The sequence below is a fragment of the Phocoena sinus genome, chromosome 2 (assembly GCF_008692025.1).
Source record: "Phocoena sinus isolate mPhoSin1 chromosome 2, mPhoSin1.pri, whole genome shotgun sequence".
In the NCBI taxonomy this organism is placed as follows: Eukaryota; Metazoa; Chordata; class Mammalia; order Artiodactyla; family Phocoenidae; genus Phocoena; species Phocoena sinus.
This window is the reverse complement of record NC_045764.1, coordinates 178140747-178161005: the sequence shown is the minus strand read 5'-3', so window position 1 is coordinate 178161005 and position 20259 is coordinate 178140747. Positions and strand designations below refer to the sequence as shown.

At 56.1% G+C, this 20259-nt stretch overlaps 1 protein-coding gene across 4 annotated transcripts in view; it reads right to left on the bottom strand.

Moving 5' to 3' along the window:
- The window catches only part of TEDC1 (tubulin epsilon and delta complex 1), a 31751-nt gene continuing 11492 nt past the window's right edge, over positions 1 to 20259 (bottom strand). The window contains exons 6-9 of one of the 4 annotated variants that reach the window (XR_004348578.1): positions 17950 to 18036; positions 17312 to 17479; positions 15093 to 15987; positions 1 to 32 (exon numbers count right to left, since the gene is read on the bottom strand). Coding sequence is in view for 3 of the 4 variants with exons in the window: in XM_032623616.1 (XP_032479507.1) it covers positions 15658 to 15987; positions 17312 to 17479; positions 17950 to 18036 (585 nt within the window). In the remaining variant the exon portion in view is untranslated. Of the gene's footprint in view, positions 33 to 14186; positions 17153 to 17311; positions 17480 to 17949; positions 18037 to 20259 lie in introns of those variants that run through there. The other 3 variants (XM_032623617.1, XM_032623616.1, XM_032623618.1) reach the window with 3 other exon arrangements.

The window sequence follows — 20259 nt, the reverse complement described above, 5'->3', positions numbered from 1 at the left end:
ACACACACACACACACACACACACACACACACCTGGGCCTCCTGTGGCTGCAGCAGCGGCCTGGGAATTTCCTTCATCCCAGCCCTTGGCCAACTAGCCAAACAGCCGCTGCACCACTAACCCCTTCCTCCCCACCCATACCACGGCTCACTCACTCATCAAACATGCGCGGAGGGCTGAGGGTGCCGGGACAGACCCCGTCACAGAGGGAGCCCCGGCCCCTGCCCCAGGCAGCCAGCGCCAGGGCCTGGCCACCCCTCCCCCACACCCTGCCGGGCCTCTCCCTGGGGACTGGCCCCGCTGCCCTGGCCGGCCCGGGCCCGGCCCGGTGCCTCCTGCACGCCCCACTGCCCGGACCTCACAGACTCCGGAGCCTCCGGGCCCTTCACTGCCCGCCTCCTCCCCGGCGCCTCACACGCCCTCCAGCCCCAACCGTCCCTCAGTGCCCACAAGCGGTGGCAGCGGGGGAGAAAAGGGCCGCCCTCCCCCGGCCCCAGCCCGATCGGACAGAGGGCGGTGAAGGGGTTGGGCCGCTCCCGCAGCTGCGTCTCCGCTCCTCTGACCCCACCGCCCGCTCCCCCGCCAGGCCTCACCCCTGCAGCGCCGCCCCTGCATCCCGCCGCCCCTGCGGCCGGAGAGTCGGGGTTCACCGGGAGCCCCAGCCCGCGCGCCCTGCCCGCGCGCCCTGCCCTCACTTACCCGCCGCCGGCCAGATGCTGCGCCGTGCCCGGGCCGACTCTGCGGAGCCCGTAGGTGCGCGGGGCCGAGGCCGCGCTCTTCCGCGCTCAGCTGCGCCCCCAGCCCGCGCGCGCGCCCCACCCCCGGCCAGAGGCCCCGCCCCGCGCTCCCAGCCCCCTGCGCCCGCCTGACGGCGATGGTGGTCCCCGCGACCCCGCCCCCTCCGCAGCGCCAGTTGCCAGGGCGACGGCACTGCGCAGCAACGGCCCCCGGGACCTATGACACTGGGCAGCCTGACGCCCCCAGGGTCCACGCGCAAGCCCGGGAAGTCTCCTGTCCACCGTCCTCACCCAACAGCCGGAGAATCGCCCCGCGGGCGCCTCAGTTCCGCTCACACCCTGAAATTCCACCGCAGCCCGTACCCGGGCCACCCACCAGTGTGACCCCGATCGCCTGCGACAGGCGGCCTGCGGGACCCTGTGCCTTACCCGCGGAGCTAGCCCCGACGTGGGGGCCGGGCTGCCCGCCGACTATCTGCAGGTGGCCCCCCCGGGACCTCGTTTGGGGACACGGCGCCGCGTCCCAGAGAAGCCCTGCATCCTGGGTTTCTCCAGCCTTCCCGGTTCTTATCTGAGGGCGCAGAGCAGGGCCACTGGGCAGCCCTCATCCTCTTCTCCAGCCATCCAGGGAGCACGCTAGGGCTTGGAGGCTCGGGCTTCCTTCCCCCCACCGGAGTCCCCACCCTGTCCTCACTGAGCACTGCCCCCAACATGCCAGCCATGCCCACCCCAGGATGGAGGAGGGGACCGCACCGGCTGCCTGCCTGCTGCCTCTGACAGGAGGAGACCAGGTCAGAGGGTGAAGGGACACCCCGGATCCCTCGCACCTGGTCGGCTTGCACCGAGGCCCCACATGTGCCTGGTTCCACACAGGTGGCTGAGTCTGTGCAGGTGACGGGATCTGCCGCCCTCCACCAGCACCGGGGGCCGGCCAGGGGTGCACCGGGGCCAGCAGGGAGTGAGGGTAGCAGGCCCGCCGCCCTGGGCCGTCCATGAGAGGCACACGTGAGGTGCTGAGATGCTCTTGGGCTGAGCCCTCAGGACGGCTGACTGGGGGTTACCAGCCCCCATAGCCACTCACACACTTGCTCTCACGGGAAGAAGTGTAGTCAGGACCCAAAAGCTGCCTCACTGCCCAGGGAGGGGCCCCAGACCCAGGGATGGTTTACCTTCCCCAGGAGGCCTCCAGGGACAAAGGGCCTGGGTAGCAAGGCCACTTCCTGCAGCATGGAGGGAGGAGGCCCAGGGAGCACAGGTTCCGTCTGGCCAGCGGGCACCACCAGCAACCACCTGCCACAACCACCCTAGCAGGCCCAGGAGGCAGAGGAGGGCCGGAAGCACCTCCAGGGCCCCATGAGCCCACACCACAGCCCACACGGCCTGCTCCCTCCCTCCACCCTCCGCTCTCAGGGAGGGGCTGCCCCCAGGACACCCTGCCCATCTCCTCTCTCCCTCTGCCCTCCCCACCTCACCTAAGGGCTGCTGGGAAGGCCCGATCTTTAACCCCCGTCCTGCTTGCCTGGGTCAGTGTTCCAAACACCACACACCCCATCGCCACCCTGGCACCCAGTTCTTGCGTCTCAATCCCCTTATCTGTGTGTCACCGGCTAGCGCCAGGCCCAGAGCCCTTGGGACGTGGGCCGGCTCCCTCCGGAGGATGTCGTTAACTTAAGGGCCTTGAGATCTGGGATCATCCAGGTTATCAGGTGGGCCACTGTCATCACAAGTGTCCTATTGGGAAGGAGGCAGGGGTGCAAACGCGCGCTGAGGGACTGCCGAGGGGGTCTCTGTGTGAGGACTGCGCCCAGGAGACCGTCCTTCTGGAGCCACGTGTGATGAAGTGACCAGGTGAATTGTCAGGGCACCTGTAGTTTACCCTAAGTGGTCCACAATACAATGTACATTTATTTCTACACACACACTCACTTCAATAAAGAGAAACCAAATGTGGCAGGACAGTAAGAGTTGCCCAATCGAGACCAAGGATTTATATATATATATATATATATATATACACACACATATATATACACACACACACACACATATATATATACACACACACACACATATATTTTTTTGGCGGGGGGGGCCACACGGCTTGTGGGATCTTAGTTCTCTGACCAGGGATTGAACCTAGGCCCTTGGCAGTGGGAGCGCCGAATCTTAACCACTGGATCGCCAGGGAAGTCCCTGTTGTCTTTTTCTTTTATGTCTCCTGGGTTCCGTTTGAGGTGAGATGGGATAAACCCTGTCTCATTCGCTGAGCGCAGCTGTAAAAAGAAGGTAATGCATGAGGCACTGAGGGCGCTGAAGCCTGAGGAGACTCGGGGGAGGACGAGAACGTGGAGCACCACCAACCTGGTGGTGAGTTTCTGGATCTTCCCCCATATCCCCAGGCTGGACTCTGCCTGGTCCAGAAGCCAGACGTGGGGACATGGCAGGGACAGAGAGCTCCAGGAGGGGCCCCCTAGTTCTGGCTCAGGGAGGGAAAGAAGAGAGACTGGGAGAAGAGAGATTGGGAGGGGGGGTTCCGTTTACTGCTTCGGGGCACCTGGGCAATTCTACCTCCACCCAGGCTGCAGTCAAGGCATCAGAGTTTTAGGGAGAAGACCCTCCTCTCCAGTCAGAGGAGACGTGGTCCCAGGGGGTGGGACCCAGTTGCCTCGAGCAGACGGGGAGAGCCAGGCCCTTCTCTCTTTCCCAAGATGGCAGGCACAGTCAGGGGGAGTGTGCAGGAGGGTGGGGTGACTAAAGCCCCCAACTTCTGCCAGAGGACTGGAAAGGGGAGCCCCAGGGAGCCCGAAAGTAACGGAGGCATGCCGGAGGAGGGGCTCCAGAAGGCAACCCGCGAAGCTGTTCATGACTTTTGGGCTCCACCCCAAGCCACGTGTGCCCGGGTCCAGTCCCAAGTGTCCCCCTGAGTCCGAGGACTGAACTACAGTGCACAGCACTGCACGAGTCCCACACTGGCCGCTGGGCAGTGCCTGCACGGGACGGGTTCAAACAACACTGCAGAGCCTCTGAAAACAGAACTGACATTGAAGCCACTACCCACAGAAGGCTATTTGGAATTTTCTGCCTGAACCCAACTGGGTTGATTGCATGCTAAAACAAAAATATCACCATTCTCAACAGGATTTAAACGAGACCAGATATGCATAACATACCGTTTGAATGTGCAGAATACAGTCCAAAATGACTCTGCATATGAAGAGCCAGGAGAATCCAACCCACAAGGGAAAAGAAAATCCAACGCCATCATGTCACAAATATTCTCAACAAAATATTAGCAGATAGAAGCAAGCAACATAAAAATAAAAACAAAGGAATACCACAACCAAAGGGAGGTTATCTCAGGAAAACAAGGCTGGTTCAACATGCGAACATAAATCAGTGTGATCCACCATATTAACGATCTAAAGAAGAAACCGTGTGGTCATACCAATTCATGCACAGAAAGCATTTAACGGAATTCAGTACCCATCCATGATAAGTACTCTCGGCAAACCAGAAATAGGAGAAATTTTACTAGATGTAATAAAGCGTATCTAAAAAGAAAGAAAAAAAGAGACAAAACCAAACTACAACTAACATGATAGTTAATAATGAAGGACTGGGTGTTTTGCCCTAAGATCAGAAACAAGGCAAAGATGTCCACTCTATCCATTACTATCCGCTATTGTACTGGCAGTCCTAGCCAATGCAATAAAATAAGAAAACTAAATAAATGACATACAGAATAGAAGGGGAGAAATAAGACTCACTCTATTCGTAGATGGCATGAAAGTCTATGTAGAAAATCCCAAAAGTTCTACCAAAAAAAAAAAATCTGAGTACTAATAAGTGAGGTTAGCAAGGTTGCAGGATACAAGGTCAAAACGACTTCAATCCTGCTTCTCCTGGAAGCAAACAACTGAAAACCAAAATTTTTAAAGCAATAACATTTACTTTAGCTCCCCCCAAAATTAAATACTTGCGTATAAATCTAACAAGACACATACAGGATTTATATGCGGAAAATGTCTGTTCAAATTCTTTACTCATTTTTCCATTGCGTTATGGTCCTTTTATTGTTGAGTTGTAAGAAGGAATTCTTTTTATGTTTTGGATACAAGTCTCTTACCAGATATGTCATTTGAAAATATTTTCTCCAATTCTGTGGGTTGTCTTTTCAATTTTTTTGATGGTGTCCTCTGGAGCTTAAAAACTTTTGATGACACATGCCGCAACGAAGATCCCACGTACCGCAACTAAGACCCAGCGCAGCCAAAGTAAATAAATAAATATTAAAAAAAAAAAAAACCTTTTGATGAAGTTGTTTATCTATCTCATCATTTGTTGCTGGTGCTTTCGGTATCATATCTAAGAAGGTTTTGCCTAACCCTAGTCATAAAGATTTTCCCCCATGTTTTCTTCTAAGAATTTTATAGGTTTAGGTTTTACGTTTAGGTCTATGATCCATTTTTAGTTAAATTTTATGTATGCTGTAAGAAAGGGATCTGTTATCGGTTAAATTATGGTGCCCCAAAAGATATGCTGAAGTCCCGGTACCTGTGAGTGGGACCTTATTTGGAAATAGAGTCTTCGCAGATGTAATCAGCTTAAATTGAGGTCATATTGGAGTAGGGTGGGCCCTAAATCCAATGACTAGTGTCCTTACAAGGAAAGAGAGATTTGAAGACACAGACACATACACAGAGGAAAGAAGATCATGTGATGACAGAGGCAGCTCTTGGAGTGATGCAGCTGCAAACCAAGCAATGCCAAGGCTTGCTGGCCACCACCGGAAGCAGGAGCAAATTCTCACTCAGAGCGCCCAGAAGGAACCACCCCCGCCAGCACCTTGATCTCAGACCTCTAGCCCGCAGAACTGTGAGAGAACAAATTTCTATTATAAGCCGTCCAGTTTGTGGTCATTTATTACAGCAGCCCTAAGAAACTAATACAGGATCCAGTTTACTTCCTTTGCATATAAAAATTTCATTCTTTTGCATATCCAGTTGTCCCAGTACCGTTTGTTGAAAAGACTTCCCTTTCCCACTGAATTGTCTTGGCACCCTTTCAAAAATCAATTGACCACAAATGCAAGGGTTTATTTCTGGATTCTCAATTCTGTTCCATTGGTCTATATGTCTACTCTTATTACAGGACCACACTGTCTTTTCTTTTTTTATATTTATTTATTTATTTTGGCTGTGCCGGGTCTTAGTTGCGGCACACAGGATCTTTAGTTGCGGCATGCAAACTCTTAGTTGTGGCATGTGGGGTCTAGTTCCCTGACCAGGGTTTGAACCCGGGCCCCCTGCATTGGGAGCGTGGAGTCCTAGCCACTGGACTACCAGGGAAGTCCCGCACACTGTCTTTTTTTTTTTTTCAAATAAACAATAATTTTATAGATAATTTTAGGAGGTATGAATGTGATAAAGAATGCTTCGGGTGGGGTGTGCTACTTTATTATTTTTTTAATATAAACTTATTTACTTATTTTTTTTTTTTTTTTGGCTGTGTTGGGTCTTTGTTGCTGTGCGCGGGCTTTCTCTAGTTGCGGCGAGCGGGGGCTACTCTTGGTTGCGGTGCGTGGGCTTCTCATTGCGGTGGCTTCTCTTGTTGCGGAGCACGGGCTCCAGGCACGCGGGCTTCAGTAGTTGTGGCTCGTGGGCTCTAGAGCACGGGCTCAGTAGTTGTGGCACACAGGCTTAGTTGCTCTGCGGCATGTAGGATCTTCCTGGACCAGGGCTCGAACCCGTGTACCCTGCATTGGCAGGCGGATTCTTTTTTTTTTTAACATCTTTATTGGAGTATAATTGCTTTACAATGGTGTGTTAGTTTCTGCCGTATAACTGCACACTGTCTTGATTACTGTAGCTTGTGGTAAGTTTTGAGATTGAGAAGTGTGAATCCTCCAACTATGTTCTTCTTTTTTGAGATTGTTTTGGCTATTCTGTATCCCTTGCATTTCCATGTGATTTTAGGATCAGTTCGTCACTTTTGAAAAAAGCCATCTGAGGTTTTGATAGGGACTGCATTGAATCTATAGATCAATTTGGTGATAAACGTAAGATGTCTTTTCCATTTATTTAGACCTTCTTTAATTTCCTTCACCTGTGTTTTGTAGTATTTAGAGCACAAATTTTACCCAACATTTGGTTAAATTTATTCCTAGTCTATTCTTTTTGATGCTGTTGTAAGTGAAATTGTTTTCCTTAACTTCATTTTTGGATTATTCACTGCTAGTGCATAGAAATACAATGGCCTTTTGCATATTGATCTTGTATCCTGCAGCCTTGCTGAACTCATATATTAATCCTAATATTTTTTTGTGGATTCCTCAGGATTTTCTATATACAAGTTCTTGTCATCTGCAAATATAGTTCTACTTCTTCATTTCCAACCTGGATGCCGTTTTTTTTTTTTTTTTACTTGCTTAATTGCCCTGGCTGGAACCTCCAATATAATGTTGAACAGAAGAGACAAGAGTAAACATCCTTGCCTTGTTCCTGATCTTGGGGGAAAGCTTTCAATATTTCACCATTAAGTATTATGTCAACTGTGGAGTTTGGGTAGATTCCTTTCATCAGGTTGAGGAAGTTCCTTTCTATTCCTTGTTTGTTGAATGTGACCAATTAGCTCTAACTAAGGTGTGAAGGTGAGTCAACAGAGAAGGGATAGTACTTTCACTAAATCGGACATCCGTATGCCAACAAAAACAAAAACCCTCAACCTAAACCTCAAATCTCATACAAAAATTAACTCAAAATGGATCATACACCTAAATGTAAAACTATAAAACTTTTAGAAGGTAATGTAAACGGAAATCTTCAGGACCTGGTGCCGGTCAAAAACAAACAAACAAACATGACACCAAAAGCACACTCCATAAACAATAAATTGATAAACTGGACTTCATCAAAATCAAAAACTTTTGCTCTGTAAAATTCAAGTTTCAAGGAACAGTTAATTCCTAACTTAACAAGTTCTTCCAGAAAATAGGTGGCAAAGGCTGTGATGAGGCCAATGTAATCTTGATTCCAAAACATAATAAGGAACATATGAAGAAAAGAAAGAAAATTATAGACCTTATTTCACTTCAAGCATAGATATGAATGTTCTAAATAAAATTTTAGCTAACCAAAACCAACTGTATATTTAAAAGTTATAGTATGATCAAATAGGACTTCTCACAGGAATGCAAGGATGGTTTGACTTGGGAAAGGGTGTTGATGTGTTAATATAATGTAATTCATTACAATAAAGTAAAGGAGAAAATCATATGATTGTCTTGATTAATAAAGACAAAGCACTTAATAGTTATGATTCTAAAACAGCTCCTAGGAAAATAAGAGTGGAAGGAAACTTTCTAAAACCTATAAAGAATTGGGACTTCCCTGGTGATCCAGTGGTAAAGAATCCGCCTTACAATGCAGGGGACGTGAGTTCAATCCCTGGTCAGGGAACTAGGATCCCACATGCCGCGAGGCAACTAAGCCCGCGTGTCACAACTACTGAGCTCGTGCGCCTCAACTAGAGCCCGCGTGCCACAAACTACAGAGCCCACGCGCCCTGGAGCCTGCGCACCGCAACTAGAGAGAAACCCACGCACGGCAGCAAAGAGCCTGCACGCCGCAACGAAAGATCCTGCACGCCGCAACTAAGACCCAACAAGCCAAAAGTAAAAATAAGATAAATAAATAATAAATAAATCTTTAAAAAAAAAAAAGCTGTAATAAGTTATGTACCGAAAGAGCACAGCAAGCACCATACTTAATGGAGAACCTTAGCTACATGCCCTTGAAGACTGAGAAGAAGCGTTAGCAAGGCGGCCAAAATGAAACTACCATCATCACAGTATCTTCCTACACCAGCAACAGTAGGCAATAAATCTCTTCATATAGAACCCCTACTGGTTCTGCTCCTCTGGTTGGACCCTGATGAAACACACGGTGATAAAAGCAGCGTAGTATTGGTACATGAACTGACCAGTGGAACAGAAGGGAGGTCGGGATAGATGGGAGCTGAATATGGAGAAGGCCCAGATCAACGAGGACAGGATACGTCTGTGTGTAGACGGTGTTGGAAACTGGCTCACCACATGGAAGAGACCTGGATTCCTGCCTGACACCACACACAGAGGTGGACTCTGAATGGAGTGAAGACCTAAACGTTGAAGAAAAAACTGACAGAAGGAAACGTAGGAGAATATGACACAAGAGAGGGAAGCATGTCTTCAAATATTAATTGTAAAAAGCAAGAGGCAAAAACATGATGAATCAATTAAAACAAACTTTAAATTTTCTATTCAACAAAGGGAAACCGTGAGCAAACTTTTAGACAGATGACAGAACGCAGAAGATATTTATAACGTGTAAAACCAATGAAGGGGGCTTCCCTGGTGGCACAGTGGTTGAGAGTCCGCCTGCCGATGCAGGGGACAGGGGTTCGTGCCCTGGTCCGGGAGGATCCCACATGCCGCGGATAGGCTGGGCCCGTGGGCCATGGCCGCTGAGCCTGCACGTCCGGAGCCTGTGCTCCGCAATGGGAGAGGCCGTAGCAGTGAGAGGCCCGCGTACCACAAAAAAAAAAAAAAAAAACCAATGACGGATTCTCGAATTTTCAAGGAACTTCTGCAAAGCAATTTTTGAAAGTCAGCCGCCCCCAAACACCAACAATTAAAGGATATGACCAGCCAGTTACAGAAGAGGAAGGCCCCCCAAAACTAAGCAAGTGCATGAAAAGGTGGTCAAATTCAATGATTAGAGAAATGTCAAGTAAACCTGCAGAAGCTAGGACATGCTGAGGGAGGGTCACAGGGACCGAGGATGTAGGAACTGGTGGGACCATGGACTGGAACATCCAACCGACCACCTGGAGAACTCACTGGTCTGCTCCAGGTGTGCACCCCAAAGCCCTGCTCCCACAGGTCCACCCAAGAGCAGGGGCTTTTGTGAGGCAGCCAGGGTGTCCACGTGTAGGAAATGGTAAATGTAGTGAATCTGGGACCTTATCCGCTGGGCAGAAGCAGCGAAGAGCTGTACAGACAGCTTCGAGGATGGAGCTTTAAACACACAATACAGGGAATTCCCTGGCGGTCCAGTGGTTAGGGCTCTGGACTTTCACTCCTGAGGGCACGGGTTCAATGCCTGGTCAGGGAACTAAGATCCCACAAACCACTCGACAAAAAAAAATAAAGTAAAATAAATAAAATACAATAAAACACAATACAAAGTGGAAAGAAACAGAATAGGGAAACACAAAGACTTGAGTTGATTAGGGCCACAGTTCCCAAACTGTGTGTGTGCCGAGGCACCCCAGGGTGCTACAATGAATTCTCAGGGGCACTACAGGGTATTTTCCATTTTTGAGGGAAACACGGGATATAGAGCATGCCAGACACATTGTGAATAATTCGACTGAACTCAGAGTTTCCATATTGGATTGCACTGCTTTCCTTTCTAAGATATCTCTTTGCAAAGCTGGTTTAACAGCAGTTGCTGAAATAAAAAAGCAAACACCAGGCAAAAATCCACATGGATCAGGTAATGCAGGTGGCAGTGTCCAATGTGATTAAGGTTTGAAAAAGTGTGTAGAGTCTAACAGTTTCAGATATCCTATTGATAAGTAATTGTAGTTTCTAAGAATTAAGGTTTTTTTCAATTCATGTGTTATTGGTTTGTTTGGGGTTTTGGGTTTGTTTTCTAAACTGCTACTAAGTTGTTAGTACCTAAACACTTATTAAGCTCTTTGGCCACAATACACAGAAGTGTTAAGTATTTCTCTGGACCAAGAGGTGCTGTGAAAAAAATTACTGAGCCATTCATTGCAAGCGCCATGAGCTGAGAAAGTGCAGGAACCCTGAGTTAGGGCAATGCTAGCTGCCAAAACAATCAGACCCAAGAAACAACTTTAGGGGGAGCTAGCAGTCACCGCGACCTTCCTCCCAAGGGAGACGAGCCAGGGTGCCCCATCTGGTCCCTGCCCCTGGCTCACCTCCCAGGGGCTCTGCGGACTGCACGGCTGTCTCCATCAAGCCATGCCTGGCTCTCGATGACCCAGAGATCCTCTAAAACTGAACTAAAAACAGGAATGCCTGCACACCCACATTCATCATAGCATGTTCTTCACAACAGCCAAGAGCTGCAAGCAACCCAAATGTCCACTGAAAGATGAGGGGGTAAGCCTATGGAGGTCTATTACTCAGCCTTAAAGAGGCAGGAAATCCTGACGCCTGCTACAACACGGATGAACCTCGAGGCCTTAATCTCAGTGAAATAAGGCAGTCACAAAAGGACAGATCCTGTGTGAGTCCACTCATGTGAGGTTCCCAGAAGAGTCAGATTCACAGAAACGGAAAGGATGGTGGGGGCCCGGGGCTGGGGGAGGGGGGATTAGTGTTTAGTGGGGACAGAGTTTCTGTGCTGTGTAAGAAGTTCTGGAGATCTGTGGCGCAGCTGCGTGACTATTTTAACACTGTCGAGCTGCGCACTTAAAAACGGTTAGGATGGCAGAAGAGAGAATGAAAGCATGCCGTTTCCAGGGGCGTGGATGCGATTAGAGGTCATCACACTCGGGGACGCAAGTCAGGCGAAGAGAAATATGACATGACGTCATTTATATGTGGAAACAACTAATACACATGGATGTATTTACAGAACAGAAACACACTCACAGACATAGGAAACAAACTTACGGTTTCCAAAGGGGAAAGGAGGTGGGGAAGGATATAGGAGCCTGGGATTCATAGATACAGTCCTACTATACATAAAATAGGTAACAAGGATTTTTTTTTTTTTGCGTTTTGACAAATTTATTTAACCATGAAATGACCACCCCAATCTAGATAAAAGGCAACAAGGATTTACTGTACAGCACAGGACACTATATTCAATATGTTGTAATAACCTATAATGGAAAAGAATCAGAAAAATATATACATATAAAAATATATATATATGTGTGTGTGTGTGTGTGTGTGAATCACTTTGCTGTATACCCAAAACTAACACAGTATTATAAATCAACTGTATTTCAATTTTTAAAAAATGGTTAAGATGGCAAACTTAATGTTATGTGTTTTTTACCACAATTTTAAAAAATTGTCCCTAAAAGGGAAGGAAAAAACTTGGGAATTGTAAATGAAGACGGTAAGAAGAAAAACAACTTAAAAGAGGAGCCACCAGCTCACAAGCCCCACAGCCAAGAGAGCAACAGATCCCAGGCCCCAAATCCACCAGAGTCCACACGGGCCCAGCCCAACACCCCTCACCGCCTTCTCACTGAACCCCAGAAGCTCTCCCGCCAGGGGCAGACGGGGCCTTTTGGAACGAAGACGGGACCTGGCCCTGAACGGTGCCCCAACCCCGCTCAGAAGAAACTCCGAAATCCTGACCTGGGGCACAAAAGCCTGCAGCCCCTGCCCCTCTGCGACCCCACCTCTGAGCTCATGTCCTACCCCCTCCCGGATGCCCCCCATACAGCCCCCGCATAAGCATAAGCACGCCATTTCCTTTGCCTGGACCACCCTCCTGGGCGGGACACTCAGCACCCTCTCCTCCCCTCCTGTACTGTCTGGGCAGGCCTCCTCTGACCACCACCCTCTGTCACCTCGTGCCCTGACCCCGCACGGCCAGGGCCATCGCCCCTTGATGCATATTCGTTTATGGTGTTTGCTCTCCCCCAGACCCTGCACCCAGCCCCGGGGCTGACACACGTTGGGCACCTCGGGAATCCTGGCTGATGGATGAGAGGAGGAACAGCCCAGCTCAGCCAAGAAGGACAGAGAGGCCGGCGCCCAGCTGCACTCAGCACCCAGGACCCAGTTGGGGGCCCCGGAGCTCGAGAGGCACAACTTCATGGCCACCAGCCACACCCACAGGCAAGGACACGGGTGCCGGGGGCCTACGGACCAAGGTCGTCGACTGTGCCCGCCAACAGGGATTGTCTCCTAAATGCCGCTGAGAGATGCTCCCGTCCACCCAAACGTGAACTTCAGCAGGCCACGGGGAGTACCCCTCAGGCTGCAGGTGGGCCCCGGGCGGCCTCAGTCCTGACCAGCCAGCCACACACCCCCAAGCCAAGGTCAAGCCAAGGTCGACCAATGCAGATAAGGACAAGGGAGGGGGAGGCCGGCCAGTGGGTAGTGGGGTAGGGCACCAAAAGGACCGTGGAGGTGGAGGTGACGCGGGAAGGCACCTGGACCGGCTCCTCGATTCCTGACGTCGTGGTTGACACACCCAAAGGACAGGTGCCCTGGGGGCGAGTGGGAACCGTTAGTAAGCCCACGACCACAGAGCTCCGCAAGGCAGCCCCGCTGTCCTGAGCTTACCCACAGGTGAGAATCCCTTCCCTACCCCAGTCATGGCTGTTTTAAGACCTCCCTGTGTGTCGTCTTCTGCGACATGCCTATGTTTTCTAGAAGACTGAGGGTTTTTGACTCCGGATCCCAGGAGGCCGCTGCAGCGTGGCCAGCCGGCTGTCCCCGTCACCCCCTCACCCACCCCCCCCTTGGCGGACGGCAGGGACCTCCCACATCCGCTCCTGACCCCGCGACTCCGAGGGGGTTGGGGGCCTCTCACAAGACGCGCCCGTGTGCTTCCCGGGGGTAGTTCGAATCCAGCCCCACCCCTTCCCGGTGCCCCGCCCACCTGCGGCCGCACAGCGCGCCTGCACGTCCCTGGTTAGTTTGACTTATCTGAGTTCCCGTTTCCTCTTCTCCGCGGTGTCTGCCCCTGGGCTGACGGCCCCATCTGCTCCACACCAGTTCTTCACGGGCTACAGGTGTTGCGATAAACTCCCACTTGCTCAGCCTTGCCTTTCCGCGGTCTTTACAGTGTCTCTTAATGAACAGGTTCCTAGTCTTGATGTGTGGTCTTAGGAAGCCACTCCAGAGGGGAGCGTGGCATCCTCACCTCCTGCAGGGCTGTGTCTGTGGGTCGGTGGGGAACCCTGCAGCCCCCGTGTGCAGTCCTCACACATGCAGCCAGGCCAGGCTCCAGTGCACGCGTGGGCCCACGCTGCCCCACACCCCATCTGTCCCGTGGGTCTGGGGTCGGTGGGCAGGGTCTGAGCCTGTGAACCTGTCCCGTCACATGCAGAGGGGACTGCAGTGGCCGCGGGGCTGCGGGGCTGGGGAGCGTTGGAGATGACAGCCCTCGTGAGGCCTGAGGTCCACAGTGGATTCTCCCCGGGGCCTCCTGCCTGCCCACCAGACCTCAGTCCCACAGAAGGCAGGGTCAGGGCCGTGAGCCACTAACTTACAAGCGCTAACTTATCACGGCAACAGTAGGAGCCAGACCCCAGGGCCCATGCCTGCCCCCTGCAGCCTTGGAAAGCTCCTGGCTCGCGGGGTCACCGCGGACGGCTCCACTCACCCCCAGCTTGGCCTCTCGGGCCGGTTCCACCTCGTGTTTCAGAATCACCAGCCCAGGTCCCACAGACACACAGAAACGCTTGTGGTTTTGATTGAATTGTACTGAATCTACAGATCAGTCTGTGAAGTGACAGCTCCGTAACGCAGTTTGCATTTGAGTTTCTAAAACGTAAGTTCCCGAGGGCCAGTGGCCATCCCGGCTTCAGGGAATCCTCAGTGGACCTGCCCCGTGGGGCAGTCAGGAGGACGGCAGCAGGGGGTCCAGAAGCGCCTTTAAACACTCGAGGGCCGCAGGCGGGGGCCTGAGTCCCGTGTGCCCTGGACCCGACTGGAACAAGCAGGGAGCCCATAAGAGGGGCTAGGAGAGGGGGGCCGGGCCTTGGAGGGAGGGGCTCAGGCCAGAGGCTCTCTGGGGCCAGCCTGTGAGGAGAGGGTCGGGGGCACTCCGGAAGGGGCGCCGGCTCGACCCCGGTCTGGTCAGTGCTCCCGAGGCCAGCGCAGAGGCGCCACAGGTGTGCCCCAACCCGGGACAAAGGAGGCCCAGAATGGCCCAGAGGGGCCAGTGCCCCTGGGCGTGAGCCAGCACTCCCCAAGCGGACAGCAAAGGCCAGTGAGAAGGCGTTGTGGCTGGGCCCTGGGGCCTAAGCTGGCGGCACCAGGTCCGGGTGGAGCGCCCTGGGGGAGAGGGGAGCCCGGCAAGGGAGGCCGGGCTGAGGCCATGTCCACTGGCGGAAGGGAGACGGGGCAGGTGCCAAGAAGCCTAGCCTCCTGGGAAGGAGAGGAGCCTGTTCTGGCAGGCTGGGGGCACATCCTCCCGACACAGATGGCTCTTTGTCAGGGCGGAGCCCAGCTCCCCGAGCAGTCTCGGGAACAAAGCCCCCTCTGTCCACAGTGGCCTCCCCCTCCCCCCCCGGGCACCACCCCCAGAAACGGAGCAGAGTCCCCCCACTACCCAAGGTTCCCATCAGGCGTCCCTGCCCAACACAGACACACACACACACGCACACGCACACGCACACGCACACGCACACCAGGCACAGGCGTGGCCCAGGTGGGGTGTACAAAGGGAGCCCAGGGTGAGGGTGCTCCAAGGGTGCCTCCAGGACACTGCGTTCCCGGGGCCCTCACGCCCACCCTGTGCTGCAGGCCATGCCTGTCCGTCCAGCACCTGGGCAGCCCTAGACCAGACCAGCCTCAGCCACCACTGCCCAGGGACCCCTCGCCCTGGGCCTGAGGGGAGCATCCCCTCCCCAGACAGAGACCCGGGAGGGTGGCAGAGGGACAGCTGGAGCCTCAGCCCTGCAAGGAGGCCTCCACAATTTATTTCTGGGTCTTCTCCAGATCCTGAATGCCCACGGCCACCACAATGGGCCTGCCCCCAGCACTGCAGGCCGCGGGGCTGGGTACTGCCCAAAGTGGGGACCCGGGGCCCAGGGCCCAGTGTGCCTGCACCACCGGGGCTGTGTCTGTGTCACCCCTGCAGTTACCTGGCCTGGAATCTGCCCCTCCAAGGCCCAGCCAGGCTGAGGGGGGTGCCCCCGGGAGCAGGGAACGTCAGCGTCCAGGTGGCAGGATCCAGACGGGGCCGGGCGGGGCTCCCACCAGCCTGGCCAGCTCCTGCCGACACTGGCCCTGGAGCTGGCGCAGCACCACCTCCAGGCGGGCCTCCTGGCTCCTCAGCGCCTCAATCACTTCAGGGGCCCGCAGGCCTGGGCCCCCGGCCACCCCAGCCTCAGTCCTCACCAGCCGGTGGGGCCCGTGGGGCTGGGCCAGGCTGCAGCTGCCGCCTTGCTCGCAGGCCTGCCGCAGAGCGGCCAGGTCCTGTCCCACGGCCTCCCGCAAGGCCGTCCTCGCGGCGCTCCACTCAGGCCCACGGCCTCCGACCTGCACAGGGGACGTGGCAAGTGAGCCGAGGGTGACCAGTCTCACCAGGACCCTGGCTCAGGGCCTCGGCTCTCCCTGAGCCCTGCCCCGGCCGCCAGCAGTCCTGCGGCCCCTCCCAGTGCCCAAAGAGGAGCAGCTCCAGCGCCAGCTCTAAGGCCCGGCTCCTCCAGGCTCTGTCACCCGCACCGAGCATCTGAGCCCTAAGCCAGAGGCCGTGGGGCCCCGGGGAAAGGGCCAGCAGCTCGATCACCCCCGACAGCCCTGCAGGGCCTGAGCCCTCAGGACCACCCAGCTGCAGGCCCGGCTCTTGCACCACGGTATTGCAGGGGGAGTGGGCCTGGCTGCCCCCAGCAGGCCAAGTCCTGCAGGGTCTGCTCAGAGCCCAGAGTGCACACCCTCGGGGCACCCACCCCCAACCCCACCCACCACTCCAGGCGGGGTCAGCATGTCCTCTGCTCTATCGGCTTCCCACTTTCCCACCGCCCTCGCAGAGGGGTGGCATGGGGTGGCCCTGACCCAAGGGGATGCCAGGCTAAGGGGACGCCAGGCTAAGGGGACGCCAGGCCGAGGACACGACCTGGTGAGGACACCTCTGGCCCCCAGGGCAGGCCCATCCCAGAGACCCTGCAGGCAGCAGGGAGCGCAAAGAGGCTGTGCCCTCGGTGTCCCCAGGGAACTGCCCTGACCCTGACCCTGACCCCGACCCTCAATGGGCACTGCTCCGTGGTTCGCAACAAGGAAGCATGAAGAGCGCTGAGCCCGGACAAGCACCGGCCCCACTTCTTGTGAGAAACCGCCTGCAAACGTCACCGTTGCTTCAGCTGCCACTGCCCAAGAGGGCAGAGGGCTCCAGCTTGGCCCGGCCGGAGGAGACGTGGCCGTGCAGGGCCTGAACGAGCCACGCTGCAGGCCCCCAGGAAACACCCATGCTCCCCAGGGGTATCTGAGGGGAAAACCACGCCTGCAGTTTACTCTAAGATGCAGGAAATCAATGCAGCGCACGTGGCCCACTGTTCACAGCCACAAACCCGGTGCTCGCCCGGTCCAGCTCATGGAGAGAGGAGGGTGGCGCCCAGGTGGGGTTGGGGGACACACATGTCCACCAGCAGGTCCAAAAGGCCACATGGTGTGAGCGGAAGCCAGCAGGGACGACACCAGAACTGCCCTGGGATAACGAACAGACCTCCATCAGGGTGGCCAGGGTGGGGCGGCAGCCGAGTCTGGCAGGTGAGCCCACCCCCCTTGCAAACAGACCAAATGGTGCAAGTCCCACCGTGGGAGCCCCCCACCGAGCACAACCCGGGCCAGGGCCCCAAGTCCTCACCCCGGCCTCCCAGGCCGCCCGCCGGGCCTCCACCGCCTCTCGCAGCTCTCCCTGCAGGGCCTGCAGCTCCCGCACCAGGGGCTCCAACGCTCCAGTCCCTGGCGTGGGGATCCTGGGCAGAAACGTGGGCTGTGAGGCCTCAGGGGGGCAGGCGCCCAGGACCGTGTCCTGCAGAGAGGGACCCCAAGTGAGAGGGTGGGCGGCAGGCCCAGGCCTCACAACCAGAGGCCCAGCTCCCCAGCCGGTAGGGACAGAGGCCCAGGGTCACTTCCCGCCCCCGGGTCACAGAACAAGCTGGACAGTGACCGTCACCCTGGTGGGCCTGGAGGCCAGGGAGGCACAAAGGCCAGGCTTCCGGAAGGCCAAGACCCCTGAGAAGTCTGGGCCTCCCCAGGAGCTGGGAAGGGTGGTGATGGGACAGACAGACATCTGGAAAGAGCCACACACACAAAACCCACAGGCCTGGGTGTGAAACCAGCTTCAGGGCTGGGTGTGGGGGGCTTCCCTGAGACTTCTCTTCCTGTGTGGAAAATGAGAAGACCCCACCGCCACCCCAGGGCTGCTGTGGTCAGACCAGGGGAGGGGAGGGGAGGGGAGGGGAGGGGAGGGACGGGAGGTGGGTGGAACGGCTTCCTGACCATCCACCGCCAGAAGACCAGCTCCCGGCGCCGCCACTCGAGGGCCGCCTGCAGCCGTGCGTTCTCCCTCTCCAGCCTCTGCAGCAGCTGCAACGCAAACCAGTAAGGCCGCAGAGTCAGAGAACCCAGTGCGCCTCGGACCCTGCACACCCTGCCCACCGCCTCTGGCTCAGTCGCCTTGGCTCACCCGGCCCACCTGCGGCCTGAGCCACCTCCCTGCAGGGCAAGGCACGGCACGGCAGGACAGGGCGCGGCACGGCAGGGCAGCCTCACCTCCAGCACACGCAGGCCAAGCCTACCAGGCCTCTGACCACACCAGTGATCCGCCAGCCCCCCACAAGCGTGGGTCCCGCAGCGTCGGCGGCTGAGTCCTGGTGCCCCCTCACTTGGGACTCCACCCCACATCCCCCGCTGACTGAGGGCTGCAACCCGGAGGCTTCGGGTGTACGGGGACGCCCCGGATGGGGGAGACTGGCGGGTTCTGGGAATCCCTCCCTGTAGTCCCCTGGAGCCCAAAGGCAGGGCAGGGGCTGCACGGCGCCCAGCTTGGAGGCGACGGAGGACAGACCAGGGGCCAGGGTGGAGAACACAGCCGCGCAGACCCCCCAGCCCCTCCCTGCAGGCACAGCCCGAACAGCCCCGCACCTGCGGACCCTGCAGTCCGGTGCACGGGCACGTGCTCCCGTCCCGCCTGCTTAGGCCACTGCGGCCTCAGGAAGCCGGACAGGGGCAAGGCCAGGCACGGTCCACCCCAAGGGCCCACGGCAAGCTGCGGAGAGACAGATGGGCCCCAATGGGACGGCCCAGGCCAGCACCCGCTGTGCTCCTCTCTGAACACAGCAGCCAGCACAGTGACCCAGCCTCCGGCACCGCTCCTTCTAGAAGGGAGCCAGGAGTGTGCTCTGGGGCCGGGACAAACGGCCAGACAAGAGCCCTGCCAGGCCTCCACTCACAGAGGCTGGTGCCCGAGCCATGCGCACCAGCGTGCCTGCCAGGCAACCAGGGGATGCACGTGGTTGGACAAGGGGCTCCCGGGCCAGGGGGCCAGACGGGGGCAGCCTTGAGCACCAGGCCAAGGGCCCAGCCCACGGCCAGGGGAGCAGGGAAGGCAGGCCTGCGGTGAGAATCGCCCTGTGGTCTGGGGGAGGGCTGCGGACATGGGAGGGCGGAGCCCACATGCCCACACCACACACACACCCCCGCCCCCGCTACACACACCTGCTGGCCCGTGAGAAGAGCAGCTTACTCAGCTCCCAAGAACAGTCCCAGAGGGTGTCCACACCCCCGCGTCCCAAGCCACAATATAAGACTACAGGCCCAGCCAGTAACCAAGGATGCTGCCCAGCCACTCCACAGCATGCCTGGCCACTGACACGGCAACAAGAGATCATTCCAGAAGCTCATGGGACCCATCCCAAGAGCGCAGCCCCTTCAGGTCAGCTGGTCCAGGCTGCCACCAGCTTCTCATCCAGAATCCTTGGAAGGAAGCCAACTGTCCCCATCCACCTGGCCACACCGTTTTCAGTCCTGGGGCACCAACATGCACCACCCTCCAGGAGGAGGGGAGTCGTACCTGCCCAGGCCCCCCACAGAGGCTGGGGTCCCAGGCAGCACCAGGCTGGAGCCGGCACAGCCTCTGCTCTACTCAGACCAGGGAGGGGACCAGGGGCAGGAGGCCTGCGCCTCGCTGAGTCACCCCTGAAAGGGAACAGAGCCAAGGGCATCTCAGTACGCCCAGAAGCTGCCTCAGCACCTCCAGGGCCAAGCACGGCCTCGTCCAGGTAAAGCCAGGAACGCAGGCCGGGCAGGCACCCCCAGGTGGCCGCCCTGACCCCACGGTGGGGACACAGACCCCAAGGAGCATGCGGGTCTACAGGCGGGATCTGCTGGGCCTGCCCTGAGCCTCAGCCCTCCTACCCAGCCAAGTGTCCCAGGGCCAGGCACTGCCAGCCTCACACTCTGGGCAGGCCAGGGCCCAGCACAAGTAATGGCCAGCCCTGGGCCTGTCCCAGGACCCACTGGCAAGGTGAGCCCAAGGGAAGGAAACAGTGATGATGGATGGGGGCTCCTGAAAAGAAGGTCAGTAGAGTGTGGGGCAGCGCCAACCCCCACCTCCCCATCAACAGGTGACACATGCCCAAGCTCAAGGTACCCACAACGTCAGCTCGGACCCTTGAACAGTCTTCCTTAATTCCAGTGGCCCCCCTTGCTGGCTGCCAGCCCGGCCCAGACACCTGTGTTCTTCCCACTGCCCAAAGTGTACCCAGCCACGTGCACACACAGCAGCACTGGCTGCTCTGGGGGCAAGAG